Source organism: Ovis aries, chromosome 19 (assembly GCF_016772045.2).
Source record: "Ovis aries strain OAR_USU_Benz2616 breed Rambouillet chromosome 19, ARS-UI_Ramb_v3.0, whole genome shotgun sequence".
In the NCBI taxonomy this organism is placed as follows: Eukaryota; Metazoa; Chordata; class Mammalia; order Artiodactyla; family Bovidae; genus Ovis; species Ovis aries.
The window spans coordinates 48,240,663-48,258,620 of NC_056072.1; the positions used below are offsets into that span (position 1 = coordinate 48,240,663).

At 40.8% G+C, this 17,958-nt stretch overlaps 3 protein-coding genes across 17 annotated transcripts in view; 2 read left to right on the forward strand and 1 right to left on the reverse strand.

Annotated features, from left to right (window-relative positions):
* The window catches only part of NEK4 (NIMA related kinase 4), a 64,359-nt gene extending 61,057 nt beyond the window's left edge, over window positions 1–3,302 (forward strand). For all 12 annotated transcript variants that reach the window (XM_060402489.1, XM_060402492.1, XM_060402490.1 and 9 more), the window contains one exon: window positions 2,297–3,302. In XM_060402489.1, the coding sequence (XP_060258472.1) occupies window positions 2,297–2,389 (93 nt within the window). In that variant the 3' untranslated portion in view covers window positions 2,390–3,302. The remainder of the gene's footprint in view (window positions 1–2,296) is intronic.
* Window positions 3,303–5,795: 2,493 nt separating this feature from the next.
* On the reverse strand, window positions 5,796–7,451 carry SPCS1 (signal peptidase complex subunit 1). Its single transcript, XM_027958311.2, has 4 exons — window positions 7,301–7,451; window positions 6,892–6,951; window positions 6,727–6,813; window positions 5,796–6,286 (listed from the first exon to the last, which is right to left on the reverse strand). The coding sequence occupies exons 1-4, from the start codon at window positions 7,334–7,336 to the stop codon at window positions 6,161–6,163; spliced, it is 309 nt and encodes a 102-aa protein (XP_027814112.1). The 5' UTR covers window positions 7,337–7,451; the 3' UTR covers window positions 5,796–6,160.
* A 71-nt stretch (window positions 7,452–7,522) lies between these two features.
* On the forward strand, window positions 7,523–17,915 carry GLT8D1 (glycosyltransferase 8 domain containing 1). 4 transcript variants are annotated; one of them, XM_060402502.1, is made up of 10 exons: window positions 7,523–7,772; window positions 11,367–11,420; window positions 11,695–11,793; window positions 13,699–13,912; window positions 15,545–15,662; window positions 15,886–15,970; window positions 16,452–16,564; window positions 16,873–17,039; window positions 17,129–17,241; window positions 17,390–17,915. In XM_060402502.1, the coding sequence occupies exons 2-10, from the start codon at window positions 11,405–11,407 to the stop codon at window positions 17,578–17,580; spliced, it is 1,116 nt and encodes a 371-aa protein (XP_060258485.1). In that variant the 5' UTR covers window positions 7,523–7,772; window positions 11,367–11,404; the 3' UTR covers window positions 17,581–17,915. The 4 variants fall into 4 exon arrangements, with proteins under 4 accessions (XP_060258485.1, XP_060258483.1, XP_060258484.1 ...); XM_060402500.1 differs by lacking the exon at window positions 7,523–7,772 and adding an exon at window positions 7,800–8,013; XM_060402501.1 differs by lacking the exon at window positions 7,523–7,772 and adding an exon at window positions 8,005–8,168.
* Window positions 17,916–17,958: the final 43 nt, after the last annotated feature.

Below are 17,958 nucleotides of genomic sequence, written 5' to 3' on the forward strand. Positions count from 1 at the left end.
GTACTGGAGTGGATTGCCATTTCCTTCTCCAGGGGATCTTCTTGACTCAGGGATCGAACCCAGGTCTCCCACATTGTAGACAGACGCTTTACTGTCTGAGCCACCAATTGGCAATTATTAATAGAAATCCTTTTCAATCTTTTTTATTTCTATAAGGATGGTTGTTTAGGAGTCTGTTGTTTAATTCCATAAATACGTTACATTTCTCTATAGGTTCAACAGTGCATTATACACATGCTGGTTTTTTAATCATAGTAAAATACATGTAACTTCAAATTTATCATTTTAACCATTTTTAAGTATTTGGTTCAGTGCTGCAGTCCATGGGGTCACAAAGAGTCAGACACGACTGAGCGACTGAACTGAACTCAGTGGCCTTAAGTATGTTTTACATAATTGTGCAAACATTACCCATCCATTTCTAGAAGTACTTTCATTTTGCAAAACTGAAACTCTGTACCAGTTAAGCAAAAACTCCCCGTTTTCCCTACCAGCTCCTGGGAGTCACCGTTGTAACATCTGTGTCTATGAATTTAACTAAGCCTTGATACAAAGCCTAAACGTAGCATCTAGAAAAAGTAAAACTCTCCTGTAAAGAAAACTTCAGGTCCAGATGGCTTTGCTGGGGAATTCTTCCAATCATCTAAGGAAGAAATAACACAAATCCTACACAAATTCCTTAGAAAACAGAAAAAGAAGGGACATTTTCCATTTCTCCAGAAAACCAGAACTGTGATGTCAAAACCCAACAAGGACACTAACATGAAAGAAACATAAAACCAGTATCTCTTGTGAATATCGTAATCATCTAGTATTTTGTTGAAGTTTTTTACATCAGTGGTCATAAGCGATATATGTTTATATTTTTCTTTTCCTATAGTCTCCCTGTCTGGCCCTAGCACCAGGGCAATGCTGGCCTCATGAATGAGCCAGAAAGTGCTCCCTCCTCCTTAACTCTCGGAAGAATTTGAGAAGGGCTGAAAACAGTTCCTGTCCACATGTTTGGCAGAATTCAGCAGCAAAGTTCCAGCACCTTTCCTTGTTAGCAGGTTTAGATTACTGATTCAGTTTCCTTGCTAGTTATGGTATTCTCAGATTTTCTATTTCTTCGTGATTCAGTTTTGATAGGTTTTATGTTTCTTGGAATTTGTCCATTTTGTCTAGATTATGCAACTTGTTGGTGTACAATTGTTCATAGTATTCCCTTAGAATCCTTTTCATTTCTTTTCATTAGAGTGGTGGTAATGTCCCAAATCCATTTCAGATTTTAGTAATTTGAGTCTTTTTTTTTCCTTAGTATAGCTAAAGGTTTGTCAATTTTGTTCATCTTCTGAGAACCAACTTTTTGTTTTATTGATTTTTCTCTAATTTTCTGTTCTCTGTTATATTCTTCTCAGCTCTAATCTTTATTATTTCCTTCCTTTGGCTACTTTTAACTTGTTCTTTTTCTACTACTTTAGGTTATAAAGTTAGGTTGTTGACTTGAAATCTTTTTCTTTTTTGACCTAAGCCTTTCTAGCTATAAATTGTCTCCTTAGCGTTGCTTTTGGTGCATCGCATAAGTCATTTGTCTCTTAAGTATCTTAAGTTTCCTTTGTGATTTTTTTTTTTCCTTTTGTGCACTGGAGTGTGTTATTTAATTTCCATAAATGAGTGAGTTTTCTAGTTTCCTTCTGTTATGGGTTTCTAACTTCATCCTGTTTTGGTCAGAGAAGATACTTTGTATGTGTATCTGTCTTTTTAATCTATTGAGACATAATTTGTGGCCTACTATATATGTCTCTACTGGGAAATGTTTCTTGTGCACTTGAGAAGAATGTGTATCCTATTATTCTTGGGTAGAATGTTTCTTATATGTCTGTTAGATCTAGTTAGTTTTTTCATTTTTCAAGTCTTCTATTTTCTTATCTTCTGTCTGGTTGTGCTATCCATTACTGAGAGTGTGTATTGAAGTTTCCAACTATTATTTGTAGAACTACTTTTTCCTTTAATTCTGTGAAGTTTGGCATCATATATTTCAATCATCTGTTACTAGGTACATAATTGCTTATAATTATTATATCTTCCTGCTGTATTGATCCTTTTGTTAATGTATAATGTCCTTGTATCTTGTATTTCTTATGACTTTATTTTTTGATATCTTGATGTTTTACATTTTTATGTAAACATAACTATAGCTATGTATTCTCCCATAAGGTTTCCACCCTTGGTACTGTGGCTTAGAATACCCCTTTTAAGACTATAGAAATATTTTTTCTACTATATACTGATTTTTTTTTTTATGTTTCCCAAATAGGTACATTTGCAGGAGCACATGGGTGAAAAGTATGTGACTTACAGTGTGAAGGCTCGCCAGTTAAAATTTTTTGAAGAAAATGTGAATTTCTGAGAATTTATCTAATATGCTGCCAGAATAAAATGATTTTCAAAGGTTTTTGGCTTAAACAAAACAAACAAACCTATAACAATGATTGGAGGCCATTCACCATCCTTTTATCTTGTTGGCTTTTTAACTAGAAAAAAATTGGACAAAACAGTAATATTGAAGCAAGCTTACAAAAGAAAAAAAAACCCTTGGGTATCTTATTCTCTTCATGAAGAAAAAAAATCTATTTTAAGACATTTGTTTGATTACTGTTTACTGATCCTTAAACCAACAGGCCACCTAAAACTACTTTTTTAAGGTACTTAGGAGCTTGAATACTGAGACAAAACTTTCTGGAATGGAAGTTCTACATTATCCTATAGTGATAAAAGCAATAGGGGAAAAAAATGACATATCCAGTGATATTTACTATTAATAACTGTAAGTAGCAGTTGATAAATTATTTTTATATAATTCTGGGAGTACATTTAAAGATACGAAGTTATACATAGTACCTGAGCAATTGAATTTCTTTTTCAGCATATTAATATAATTTAATATTATATTTCCATTTACTATGGACCTCATTCAAGGTATATAAGAATTGAAGGTAGGAGGTATTTTGGCCCTGTAAATCAATATGTTTTTGTAGACTGGGTTTTGTTTTTTTTTTTAAGATTTATTTTTCCATCAGCGGAAACATCTGTTAAACACTTAATACCTTTTCTAATTCAGCGATTTTTAAGTAATAATGTCCAGATCCTTTCAGTTATGTTGGACAGATTTGTCTCCTGAAATTTGTCTTATACATCAAGATACCGATTGTCTTTCCCTATTTTAAATGTATAATTGCATATCACATATTTTATTTGTTGTTTAATAAGGTATAATGCCCATCTAGCAAGTAGCTTTTATAAAATAAAAGTTTTGATTAGTATATGCAGGACTCTATACCTTTTTTGAAAATTACACAATACATAAAATAATAAAATGTTCCCTTTCTAGTCCCCTAAAAGACTTTTATTTAGTTTTTATTATGTGTCAGGTAGTAGGCCAGTGCTCATGGCCTAGTTTCTGAAGCTGCTTAATTTTATTTTGATGGGTTTGTTATAACACAACTCTAAAACCATCTGATCCCAGTGCCCAGCTGGGGACAAATTTTTGGCAAACTGTTGGTCTTTCTGAGCTATTTACCATTTCTTGCATGTTTTAGAGATCCGTAATCTTTTTTGGGAAGTCAGCTTTAGTTTTACTGAAGTTTTCTAACTTACTTGTGTAAAGTTATATATATTCCCTCATACATTTTTAGTCCCATTCTATATATTTTTAAGTCAGTTTTTATGCTTCTGTTGTTTTGTGTTTTTTTTCTTGAGTGCCTAATCATTTTTCAGCTTTAATTTTAAAACACATTTTTAAGACTAAATTTTCCTTTCAGCATGTCTTTGGCCACATTTGAGACTTTTGATGTTTTATTTGACATTAGTTTGTAAATAGTCAAGAATTCATGTTTTGACTTTCTCTTTTAAAAGTATTTTTTAATTTCCATGTATTTCCAAAGCCAAGAAATTTCCTCCTTGTTCCAGCTACATTGCAGTGTTAGTAAATATAACCTGCACAACCTCTATTTCTTGGAATCGTTTTTTCCTGTAGCTCAGTACATGATCCATTATTGGAATGGCCCTATGTGCATTCAGTAAAGGTGAATTCTCTTACGGATAGGCAGAATCACTTCTCCACTAAATAGTGGAAATGTTCTACATCTACACTAATATGGTAGCCACTAGTCATATAAAACCTGTTGAGTCTTTGCCATGTGGCTGGTTGAGAAACTCAATTTAAAAAAAAAATTTCTTTTGGATGTGCCATGCTGCATATGGGATCTTAATTCCCCAACTAGGGATCAAACCCACACCCCCTGCACTGGAAACAGAGTCTTAAGCACTAGATGGCCAGGGAAGTCCTGAGGAACCCAATTTTTAATTAAACTTAAGACACACACGACTAGTAGCACCATATTGGACAGCACAGCTCTGTATTCATTTAGTAAATATGATGGAGTGCCTATGTGTCATGTACTCTTGTACTAAGCAAAAAGCAGTGAGCCTAAGAAGGTTCCTGTTCCCGTGGAGCTTATGTTCTGGGATGGATGATTAACGAATATATACTGAGATATATTAAATACCATGAAAATAAATACAGAATGATACCCAAACTTTTGATGGGATAGTAGGAAATGCTTCTTTATACTGACATCTGTGTAGGGCTTCCCAGGTGGCACCAGTCCTAAAGAACCCATCTGCCAATGCAGGAGGTATGGGTTTGATCCCTGGGTCGGGAAGATCCCCTAGAGGAGGGCATGGCAACCCACTCCAGTATTCTTGCCTGGAGGATCCCATGGAGAGAGGAGCCTGGCAGCCTACAGTCCATAGGGTCACAGAGTCAGACACGACTGAAGTGACTTAGCATGCATGCACTGGGTAGGGACCTGAATGAGAGGACAAGTCATGTATACCTAAGGGACGGTGTTCCAGGCATGTGGAACAAGTGCAACAGTCTTCATATTGCCTTGATCAAAATCTGAAAAGTAGAGTGTTGGTCTCTTTGCCAAATTCCTGTATATGTAAGTCTTTGCTTTATGTATTTCACATCTTACTCAATGCATGATTCATTCACTGACATCTTGCAGCTATGAAATTTCCCTCTTTGCCCCATTTAATGCTTTCTGATATAAATTTCTGACTTTTTCACTATTACCACTCCTTTCTGCTTGCATTTGCCTAATACATCCTTGCTCCTGTTTTCAACTTTTGGGTGTCATTTTGAGAACATGAGGTAACTTGATTTTCAACCCTATTGGGAGCTCTTAACTTTGTCATCACATTTTTTATAGATATGCTTGTTCTTATTTCTGCTGTCTTTTACTTTTCTTCTCCCTTTTAAAAACCCTTTCCTGACTTCTGGTGTATTAAGATCTTCACTCCCTTTTTAAAAAACTCAGTTTGGAAGTCCTATATCCTGGTATCGAGAAGTAGAATATGACTTGTAATAACCCTTGCACTCCCATTCCTCACACAAGACTGTTAGAACATTGTTCTCTTCAGCCCTCTGGAAAATTTATAAGTAATTTATAGCTTCTCGGGTTTTCATTTTGAACTACCTTAGGTAAAGCATGGATTAAATGTTTTCTGCTTGGCAACAGCCTTATTTTACTGGTACCAAACTATTACCTTACCACAAAATTTACATCAGTAAGTTTTTTCACAGGTGCTTGCTGTTGTTTAAAAAAAAAAGAAGAAATCATACATTAGGACCTTGTAGCTTCAGAAGATAGAAGTGGTTCTTGCTGACACTTTCAGAACCATGAACTTCTAACTTTGGCTTTTACTCGTAGTCATGTTTGCAGAACAATGAACAAAAGACTCTATAGACATTGAATTGCACTGAGTTTTAATTGAAAACATTAAAACAGCCTGACTACCCATAATGAATTATAAAACCTGATAGTTAAATTGTACTGTCATTTATGAAGCTTTTACTCATTATTTTGTAGGCCTGAAAGAAACTTTGCATACTTCTGTTTTCTGTTCTCCATTTCAGAGGAAGATTGTGAGGAGAAGGTCTAAAATATTTATAAAGCAAAACCCAAAAGAGAAATGAAATATGGAGAAAACAAAATCTATACACAGCTGAGCATAGGTGGTTTTTAGCTTATGTTTTATGTATGAAAACAGTTTAGCTCATGTCACACAAAACAAAAGCAGGTACAACAGTAAAGCTGAATCATGAAAACCCCAATCAATTATTTTTAGCATGTCTCTTAACTTTTCGCTCCCCTGGTTTCTTGTCTTCTGTGCTTGAGTCTTGAACAGGTAACCACTTGAGGGGGTGCCGGCGATAAATGGGCCATGGAGGAAGTGTCAGCTGGGTCAGAACAGAAAATCAATCAATTATGGCCATTAGAAGCTTGAAAGAGTATTATGTATTATGTCTGTTTCCCAAATGACTCCTTTGCTACAGGTAAAAACAAGGAAACCGACATTCCTATGAAAACTCTGCGCCATCACCCAGACAAGATACTTGAAGTAGGAACAAGCCTCATTGTTTACACATGGCTTTAAGAGCTAAAAGAAAGGTGAGGAGGGAGCAATGTGAAGACAATAAGGTCTTAAGTTCTAGCTTTGACCTTTAAGATTACTGCTTGGAGCAACTGCCAAAAGAAATAAGCTTTATGCAACTTAACCTCATCTGATGCTATCTGGCATTGAAACGTTGTGCACTGATTCTCAGTACTGCATCCAAACAAAATAACCCAATTCAGAAAACCTAACTTGCCACTAACATCCAAGCCATAAATATCTTACCAAACACGAAAAAGCAAATCCAGCCATAACTATATAGACAGTCCACCCGAACTGTTCAGCCAGGTACCCGTAGATAAATCCAACTATCTAAAGACAAAGAAAGTATATTAAACACAGTCAAGCTGGGGGTGAGGGTGGAAAAGATTATGTAAAACCAATACTTACTGCAGAAAAAAGAATAATTCCCTGAAACATCTGTTCAGCTAGCTTCTGGCCCTTGTAATCCTAGAGGTGAAGAAGAGCAAAGCAGGAGTTGGTTCCACCACCGAAGAGATACATTACTGCAAGGGCCTCACAGCTTTGGCACCAGGGCATTCCCAACATATGGGGCTCCCCCAACATATAGGGCTCCAAGAACCTAAGCAAGGAATGACATTCTGGGTTTCCCGGGGGAACCGAAGCATCCTCACGGAGCCCAGGGAGGGGCACCCTTGGGGGGAAGAGAAAAGGGCACCAGGTAGGTACAACTCGGTACCCGAGCCGCACGGAGTAGGTCTCGGACAAAGGTTGCGGAGCTGCCAGGCTTGCGAGCGGCGTGCAGGGATCATAGGGCCCAGGCGCGCAGCGGCCTCACCATTTGCGTGGGCAGTGAGCTCAGATGCTCCAACATGTCTGGTTCTGAAGGCGGGCGGCAGAGCGAGGGCAGCCGGGACTTAGGGACTCTAGGGCCCGGGGTCAGCTTCTTCTGACGAGTCCAGTTCCGCGGGCCTGCAGAGTCGAGGGTTGCGATGGCCGCGGCCCCGGAAGCGGATGTCTCCCACGGACCCGGTCGGCCCGAGGCCCCTCCCCGTGCCCCAGCTAGGCGACTTGTGCTTTCGCAGCTGGCCGTCGGCCGGCGCCCTCTCCGCTGGGGCTGAGATGCTGACGGCGGTAGCCGAGTCGAGGCATCACGCGCCCGTGAAGGGCTCGCCGTCAGCGCTCTTGGGTGCTGGGAGCGGCTGTCCCGGTCCCCCAAACTGTCCTCGGCTGGGCGGGCGCTGCTGAACTGCGGCCTGCGCGCGCCCCGTCTCCATGGCGACGGACTTCTCCCGGCGAGGACCCCACCGGTGGGGCTGCCCGGCGGCGCCTGCTCCGTGCGATGCCCTCGGGGTCCGAGCGGCCGACGGGCAGGGGTCTGTGGGGCTGCGCGGCGGCCGCGAAGCTAGCGGGCGGGCGGGCTTGGTCCGCAGTGCAGGCGACTCGGGCGGTCCGGCGGCTGGCTGGGCCCCGGGGCCTGCGGCAGGGGCGCTGAGCTGGCGGGGCGGGCCGGGGTGCGGGCAGCGGCTCCTCCTCCTCCGCGGACTGCAGGTAAGGGTTGCCGCGGGCAGCGTCCGAGGGGAACGGCTGGCCGGAACCCCAACCCGGGGTCTCGGAGCCTGGGCGGGGAGCCCGCCGAGCGTGTGCTCTGTGGAACACCAGAATTTAGAGGGGCACTACCCCAGAACGCTTCGTCCAGAGAAAGGGTATCCTGTCGGGGAGGGGTTCTCGCCGGCCCCTTCGCACCAGTGTGGGCAGCTCCCGCCCGCTGAGCCTCCAGGCTGCTCGGCGGCTGCTCTGGCCCCTTCACAGACTCAGACCGGCGAGGATTCGCACAGCCTCTCTCTCTCTCTCTCTCCCCCCCCCTCCTCTCTCTCTCTCTCTGCTGGTGTCTCTCTCAAAAGCTGAGGCCCTCCTCCTTTACTCTGAGGAAGGTGGAAGACTCACGTTCCAGAGAGAAACTGTTGTGGGAAACCTGGGCCGGGGGCGTCCCCACTGGTTCGCTGGCCTCTGTGCTGTGTTGCGCGCCAGAGTCACTCACAGACGCTGGGATTCTGGGCACTCCAGGGGCAGGTTGATGTGTGTGGTTGCTGCCCTCATTCATTAATCCGCAAATACACCCCGCAGCTTTTGTGTGTGTGTGTGTGTGTGTGTGTGCGCGCACGATACGGCCCTGACCAACGGGCCCTTGCCTTCCTGGAGCCCAGAATGTGTCAAGGGCGACAGCCATGTAACCCCAGAAGAATAAACCGGATTACTCGAGGGGTAGCGAAGCCCTGGATATTTGAGAACTCAGGGGAGATGCAACTGAATGCGGGATTTGAGGGAGGCTCCTTTAACTGCTGAAAGCCAAGTAGTAGCCAGATGAAGAGGTAGAGAAAGGGGATATACACCCTTAATACCTTTTCCACCTTTCAGTCTGGTGGAGACTAAGCCCTTTCCCTTGTATGTAGCCATAGACATATCACTCTGTTTATCCTTCTTTAAACGCACTTTACAGGGTAGCAGTTGCTGTAGATACTTTATGGTATTTGATCTATAAAGACAATTATGGGAAAAGGAGACTGCTTTTGTCAGATTTGATTTCAGAGAGATCTCCATTGGAATTTGTTTCCATGATTATTTTTAAAGATGATGTTCCCTTTCAGGGCTGAGAACCAGCCTTGCTCCTTGATTAACAAGATCATTCAACAAGTATCACATATCTACTATCGTTTGCCAGACGTGGTTTTAGATGGCAAGGATACACCAGTATACACTTTTCCCTGGAGTACACTGTTCTCAAAGAGCAGGGAAGACAGAATGAAGAAACAAATCAAATACATGAGATAATGTCAAAATTGAAGAGGAGGGTGGTAAGCTTTATTGATGGTCTCTGAGGGGATGGGTAAGAGGACCAAAAGGTGACCCTGGTCTTCTGTAGTCTCAACAAAGCCAGTTTGAATGGAAAAAATAGGGCTAGAAGTCTGGTTGAAGGAGGCTAAAGAGAGGACAGGAGGAAAGATACTGGAGCTGGAGGCTTTCGATCCTTTCAAGCTTTTTGTGTGAGAGGGAGCAGAGAAATGGGTCTGTGGGTCTACTGGGATTTGAGGAGTGATGTCTTTTTTAGTTTTTAATTAACTGAAAGGTACCAGAGCATGATAATATGCTGCTGAGAGTGTGTTCCAGCAGAGAGGGAAAGAGTTTGCTGTTGCTGCACCAAAGAATCAATTGTAGGATAGTTTGCAGAGTGTGAGTCGAATGGCCTTCCATGGGAGTATATAGCAACAGGAGGGAAAGCAGAAGATTCCGCTGAGAATGTGGGTACTAGGACATGTAGCCCCAAGTTGAAAAACATCAAGTGTTCCTTCCCCCTAAGGTTTCCTCACCCATATTTCTGGGAACAGCTGCCGTATCATTTGTAAACAAAATATTAATTTTCATAGTGGACAAGTGAATATCACTCATCAAGTTTTACACAGTTGTGTACTCTAGCAGAAATATAGTCAGTATTTTTGCACATCCTGCATGTACATGCAGTTTGGCTTTGAGAATTCTTTCTACCCAGATCAGTGAATTCCATTACCAGGAATTGCACCAGGAAAGGAATTATGGATCAGACACACTCCATCATAATCGGCATTTTGCATGTAGATAACCATGGAAGAGTTTTTGGAGCAAATGGTTTCTGCCATGCAAATCTACTTAAGTTCATCAAATACCTGCTAGGATTGTCTTTTCTTCTGTCTGGCCAGTTGCAATAGCACAAATACTCGTGCCTCTTGATCAGGATACTACCTGTAAGTAATTGTTGCTGGACATTGTTGAGCTAAACCATTGTCCTTTATACTATTCATTAAATGAGATTCATTAAAGTGAGATTGTTTTCTTCAGTCTTGATGGAAATTGGCTCCAAGCAGGCAGACAAAAGAACTGTCTGAGGAGCCCCCAGTCTCCCACCTTCTATAGGTCAGTCTCAGTCCTCAAGAGGAGATAAAGACACATAGCTCAGGGTATATAATGATATATATTCTTTAGAGAGGAAAGCTGTTGACATAGTATACTTTACATGTACTGCTTTAGAAAGAAGAGTGAGAGAGAAGGGATGTGTATTTTTAAAATTTTAATTGGAGGATAATTACTTTACAATATTGTGATGGTTTTTGCCATACATCAACATGAATCGGCCACAGGTACATGTCCCCCCGGATCCTGAACCCCCCTCCCACCTCCCTCCCTATCCTATCCCTCTGGGTTGTCCCAGAGCACTGGCTTTGGGTGCCCTGCTTCATGCATTGAACTTGTACTGGTCATCTCTTTTACATATGGTAATGTACATGTTTCAATACTATTCTCTCAAATCATCCCACCCTCGCCTTGTGTGTACTTTGGGAGTCTGAATTATTTTCTCCAAATTTGTAATCTGGCCTGTGATTCCCAATTTTTTAAATAGCCCTTCAATATATTTTTCTTCTTTTCAAAGGCCTTTAGAAATGAGTTAATAGAATACAATCTGAAACAGGTGATATTTTGTACCAATGAGGTTGACCTCAGTTTACTTGATCATAGACGACTAAGTCCCTGTCTAATTAGGAATTCTAAGTAGAAATTCATTCAGAAAACGTTTCCATAGTGGTTAGACCCCTAGACCCCTAAATTCTACCAGGTATTCTTCCTGGTAGAATTGCTTTTCATCTAGTGGCATATGGTATACAAGGCTGTAAGTTATTGGAAATATTTTATTATTATGACTGCCATAAAAAATTCAGATCTCAAGTTGGGTTCTTGGAAACTTAATTTAAAACAAGTTTATGGCAGAATATACCATATATTCACTTCTTGTTTCTGTCTGAATAAAAGCGTAGGCATTTTGATGGCGACTGTAATGTACCTACTGACTTTGGGGGCTTGTTTTTGTTTTGTAGGGTTAATAACTAATATTTATATAAGACAGAAGAGAAAGATGTCATTTCGTAAAGGTACGTTCTTTCTACAGTTGTTATTTTGCTGTTGTTTAGTTGCTGAGTCACGTCCCACCAGGCTCCTCTGTCCATGGGATTTTCCAGGCAGGAATATTGGAGTAGGTTGCCATTTCCTTCTCCAGGGGACCTTCCCGACCCAGGGGTCAAACCCGGGTGTGTGGCATTGGCAGGCAGATTCTTTTCTGCTAAGCCACTGAGGAAGCCGTGTCTTATCTTTTACCTGGTCAAAAGGTGAAGAGATGTAATGTGGGCTTTCTCCTCTGTGTTTCAGTAAACATCGTCATCCTGGTCCTGGCTGTTGCTCTCTTCTTACTGGTTTTGCATCATAACTTCCTTGGTCTGAGCAGTTTGCTGAGGAATGAGGTTTCAGGTATGGGAACCCTGACTTCAGCCTTGCTGTCTGTTAAGAGCCTGGAATTCCCTGTGTCCCACATTCGAAGTTACATCACTAGATTTAAAGAAAAGAAGGCTTTCTGCTTGGCCCTACAGAAGCTACTAATAACTCTGAGAAAGGCAGGCGGCACTCATTGTGCTCTAGCAGCCTTCCCCTTCTCCCTGCTGGGCAGTTGTTTGCTAAGCATTTGATCTCACCAAAGATTCCTTTTTACCAAATTAGAATCGTTAGAGAAAGGAGCCACTATAGGCTGTTATCTGCAGACATTTTAGTGAGGCAGGGCTTCAGAAGGTGACAGGTAAATGTTGCTGGTGTTTGATGCCTACTTTGTTCACAATTAGATTGTCAGTCTGGTCACCTGTTACTTTCCTTTAACTTGTGGAACCATATCAGCAGGACTCTAGTAGTAAAACAAAACCATAAAACCTCTTCAGCTGATTTAAAATATCATTGTTGTATAACTCTGCTGCCAGTTATTTTAGATTAGTTGTTCATATTGCCCTGCCTTGGTATTGAGAAATGTTTGAGGCTTTAGAGACTTTGTCAAAAATAATTTTTGAATTGTTACCCACCATCCTTAACCAAAGCATGAAAAGACCAATAGCTTTCCCTTAATTTTCACTAAATGCTCTGAAAGCATGTTTTATAATAGTGTATATATATGTATGTGTGTGTGTATGTATTTACAAAAAGTAATGCGTGCTCCTGATAGTAGGAGTATTTATAAACCGCATTCAAGCTCCATGAGGGCAGTTGTGACTGGTACATAGGAGGTGCTTAATAAATATTCATTGAATAAATTATTTCACTGCCTAGAGATAACTATGAATATTAAAATTTTCCCTTTGTACCATCCATTTTTTTTCCTGTGTATTTTTTCCATATAGTTGAGATTATACTATATATTAATATAAATTACACATGACATGATTTTTCACCTAATTATATCGTAAGTCACCAAGACAAAACTATTCAAATGTAAATTTAATGCCACATAGTTTACTTTTTGCTACAGGAAAAAGTCATTTGGTACAATGACTTTGGGATTTTTTTGATGTTAACCCCACAATATGAGTGTGTTACATACAGCACACACATGCATGTATGTACTGTCTATCTGCCCTTCACGGTGGTGAAGACTTAACTGTTTCATTCATGGCTGTAACCCCAGTGCCTAGATATTGCCTGGCACATGGTAAGCGCTCAGTGTTCAGTGCATGATGAATGAGTAAATGAATGGACATACTATGAAAGGCAAGAAGGAAGGTTTACAAAACAGTCTTCGGAGTTGCTGTGTGTGAAGCATTCTGATATTCTCTAAGTCACTGTTCTGTTCCAATTCAGAAACTTGTTTTCTCTAAGTCACTGTTCTGTTCCAATTCAGAAACTTGTTTTCCTGCTCACATTCTAATTGTGACCCACTAAATTATTTTCATGTATACTTCTGGGACACGATTCATGGTTTGAAAAACAACTGTTTTTTAGTCTGTTTCTAGGTTTTCATAGTTATAAATAAAATTATGACTTTTGGTTCCCTCTCAGGTTTTGTTCTTAAGAGACACAAGGGAATTACTGGGTCAGAGGCCATGTACCTGTTCAAGGCTCTTGATACAAATTGCCAAAATACAGACCCTGTTATATTCCTACCAGGAGTGTATCATAATTCCATCTGCTGCCTGTTTTTTGTTTTAAATGCTTTTCCAAGGCCTGGTTACATACAGGAAAACACACAATTTCTGGCCTGTGTGGTTCACATTGTAATGAGACAGATTGAGGTCTAAGTATCATAACCCTCAGCTAACCTCTTTTCATGTGTTGGGATCTGTATGAAGAGCTCTTGAGATTGTATCATAATACCTTCCTTGTGTGCATTCTTTGCAGATTCAGGAATTGTGGGGCCTCAGCCAGTGGACTTTATCCCAAATGCTCCCCAACGTGTGGTAGATGGGAGAGAAGAAGATATTCCTGTGGTCATTGCTGCATCTGAAGACAGGCTCGGAGGGGCCATTGCAGCCATAAACAGCATTCAGCACAATACTCGATCCAACGTGATTTTCTACATTGTTACACTCAATGGCACAGCAGACCATCTCCGGTGAGCTCTGCTTGCCTGATGGCTCTGCTTCTAGGGGATACTCTAAGAGCAGGCCAGCTGCCAATCGAGTAATTTTTTTTTCAGTGTTTACAATCATTTTTCTTGTATAATTATTATACCACATATAAACTGCACATTTTTTCCATATGATTGTACCATATGTCTCCATGATAGCAGAAACATGTAAGCAACTTGTGCCAAGATGTGAATCAACTGTGTTTACTATGCACATTGTAAACTCAAGCAGATATATATATATTTTTTTTGGTAGTAAGAACTTCCTCAGTGAAGGAAGCAGTGTGTTAACTTACATTCTCTTACAAGTTCCTTATTCGTAGAACATGCTCTTGAGTAGTTCTGGTCTAGAGTTGGAAGGGATGGGAGAGCAGCAGCAAGGTGGAATGGTGAAGGGAGTATAGACCTAACCCCTGGGAACCTACTTCCTCATCTGTAAGTTTGGGGTGTAAATATCCAACCTAGAGGATTGTTGTGGAGAAGGCAATGGCACCCCGCTCCAGTACTCTTGCCTGGAAAATCCCATGGATGGAGGACCCTGGTAGGCTGCAGTCCATGGGGTCGCGAAGAGTCGGACACGACTGAGTGACTTCACTTTCATGCACTGGAGAAGGAAATGGCAGCCTACTCGTGTTCTTGCCTGGAGAATCCCAGGAACAGGGGCGCCTGGTGGGCTGCCATCTGTGGGGTCACAAAGAGTCGGACACAACTGAAGTGACTTAGCAGTAGTAGAGGATTGTTCTATCAAGTAAATGAAAAATATATAAACTACCCACCACATAATAATTGCTCAGTAAATGGTCCTTAGTATTATGATTTATAGAAACCCAGTCTGATGGACAGTCAGAAGATGCTTTGAAGATGCTTTTGAAGATGTGTTTTGAAGATGCTTTGACTTAAGATTTACAAAGTTTATTCCAAAAAAGTTTTGTCTAATAGGTTAATAGTGGTCAGAGTTCTGTGCCTTTCTTCATGGTTCATGTTTTTTGTGAAAGTTAAGAATAATTTTTCCATTTTTAAAAACTTAAGAAACCATCTAAAATAGAAACATATTGCATTAAAATAGAAATAACATATCCACAAAATGCTGATCTGAAATGGCCCTAGGGAAAATGTGCTGGATATCTTTAGGGAACACTGACTTTTCTCACAGGCATTACCTTAGACTCAGGTAGAATTACTGTCATCACACTCAGTGAGTGTATAGGCTAACAGACTGATCTACCCCCTATGTCGATAACTAGCTTTCACTACTGTCATACCTCGACTCATTTTCTTCACTCATGTATTTGGAGGGACAGAAGTTGAACGATCCATGTGGTGGCGGGATCATCTCAATTCCATAGTGAATTTTGCACAGCAGTTTTAGTGTCAGAAGAGTGATCAAAGTATGAGCCCTTGGGAGCTCTGTTACCATAGAATCTTGGTTCAGGAAGGGACTTTAGTGGGAAATCTCACAGCACATGAGGATACCAGAACTCAGGAGGTGAAGGGAATTGAAGACACCTATTTGGTCCTCAGGATTTCTCTTGCATTAGGGTCTTGGAAAGCAGAGACATGGCTATGATTTGGGACATTATTACTTAAAACTGATATTTGGTGGTTTCTTTTCATCAGGTCCTGGCTCAGCAGTGGTAACCTGAAAAGTATCAGGTACAAAATTGTGAATTTTGACACTAAACTTTTGGAAGGGAAAGTAAAGGAGGATCCTGACCAGGGGGAATCCATAAAACCAGTGAGTTCCATGCATCCTTGTTTGTACTCGGTAGTACTAGGAAATGGCTGGAATACCTGCGTAACTGGGTACAGTGCAAAGATACTTCCCTGGGGACCAAGTCTGGAAGTTCTGAGACCTTTGGCTTTCTTCCCTTGCATGGATGCTGAGAGCATCCTGGGAATTTCTAGTAAACAAAAGCACAGCCACTTACAAATCCTGTTTCAATGCTTTCCTTTTCCAGTTAACCTTTGCAAGGTTCTACTTGCCAATTCTGGTTCCCAGAGCAAAGAAGGCCATATACATGGATGATGATGTAATCGTGCAAGGTACTGAAGAATGTCACACCACTGCTGCTTTCTGTCCATTGTGGGCTGTAGTGTTTGTCTTACTTATGGTTATCCTATAAAAGGTCATCTTTCACTTGAAAATACGTGGATTATTTTCAAATATCTTCTGATACTGATTTCTAACATAATTCCACAGTGATAACACTCTAATAGCTTTAGACCATCAACTTTTTGTACCTTGTTTTATATCCCTGGATATGTTCCAGTGTCTCCTAGTTTACAGTCTATGAGAACTTGAATTTGTATTCTACTGTTGTGTGAAAATTATAAATATTATGTTGAATTGGTTCACAGTATTTCTCAGGTCTACTCTATCCTTCTGCTTCTCTGTGTATTTATTCTATTAATTTCTAAAAGTTTGATATTGAAACTCCAACTAAAAACCTTAATTTACCTACTTAAAGTATGAGGAATTGGAATCTTGGGACAACTTCCAGCCTAAATCTTAACTTTCTTTCAGGTGATATTCTTGCCCTGTACAATACACCACTGAAGCCAGGACATGCAGCTGCATTTTCAGAAGATTGTGATTCAACCTCTGCTAAAGTTGTCATCCGTGGAGCAGGGAACCAGGTAAATTATTTATTAGACCTCGTGAATTTACTGTACTTCCCTTTTAGCTACATTTTATTCACTGGTTATTTCATCCTAAAACTCAAGGCTACTTTCCTAGATTGGTTTATGGATTTGAAAACCTAATTCTCATTGAATATCCGGCTTTATGATTAGGTTCCTATTGTCTAACTTGCGATCCCAACTGTCACTTCTAATTGCTTTATGTAGAGCCCTTTGCTAATTATCTGAGAAATCCTAAGTAAGCAAAATGATTATCAAATTAGTTTGAAGCAGTAAACATACTTATATCCCAATTGTGTTTTTAGTACAATTACATTGGATATCTTGACTATAAGAAGGAAAGAATTCGTAAACTTTCCATGAAAGCCAGCACCTGCTCATTTAATCCTGGAGTTTTTGTTGCAAACTTGACAGAATGGAGAAGACAGAATATAACTAGCCAGCTGGAAAAATGGATGAAACTCAATGTAGAGTAAGTTATGTAACTGGCCTAGCTATGAAAACTCTTGTAGCTCAACCCTGGCAGTCTTGACTAAGAGGACCTGTTCTCTCTCCACCCAGAGAGGGACTGTATAGCAGAACACTGGCTGGCAGCATCACAACGCCACCCCTGCTGATCGTTTTCTATCAGCAACACTCCACCATCGACCCTATGTGGAACGTTCGCCACCTCGGTAAGTAGGCAATTAACCAGGAGCCTACGCAGTGAAGGGTCTACTAATGACCACCCTCAGGAATGGACTATATTGTTTCCCTTAAGTTACCTGCAGTCTTGTGTCTGATTAGTACACTGATTTGGCTCTTTTTTCTCTAAATGTTAAGGTTCCAGTGCTGGAAAACGATATTCACCCCAATTTGTAAAGGCTGCCAAGTTACTCCATTGGAATGGGCACTTTAAGCCATGGGGAAGAACTGCTTCATACACTGACGTCTGGGAAAAATGGTATATTCCGGACCCAACAGGCAAATTCAGCCTAATCCGAAGACATGTGGAGATCTCACATACCAAGTAAAATACAAATTGTGCTATAAGTATTTCTCAGGAAATCCTGGAAGACAGTGTGTGTGGGAAGTAACACTAGCTAGGCTTCAGTGCCTGTCTTCAGCAACCCATGGAAAAAGGGACATTTCAGCTGGGTAAGGAGGATAGACTGTCCCATTTGGCAGCCAGCTTCCCAGACAGACTATAAATATGCCTCCATCTGCCTTACCAAGTGTTCGCTTACTGATGGTGCTGACTGACCAGAGGTGAATGGACTTAAGATATGGTTGCTACAGCCAGTTCATCACTGCTACTTGGTTTTAATTTTGTGACCTGTGTAAATAAAGTGAAAACTACGTTTCTCAATAGGTATCTGCTTTAACTTCACTTCTACCTGCTCACTATTTAA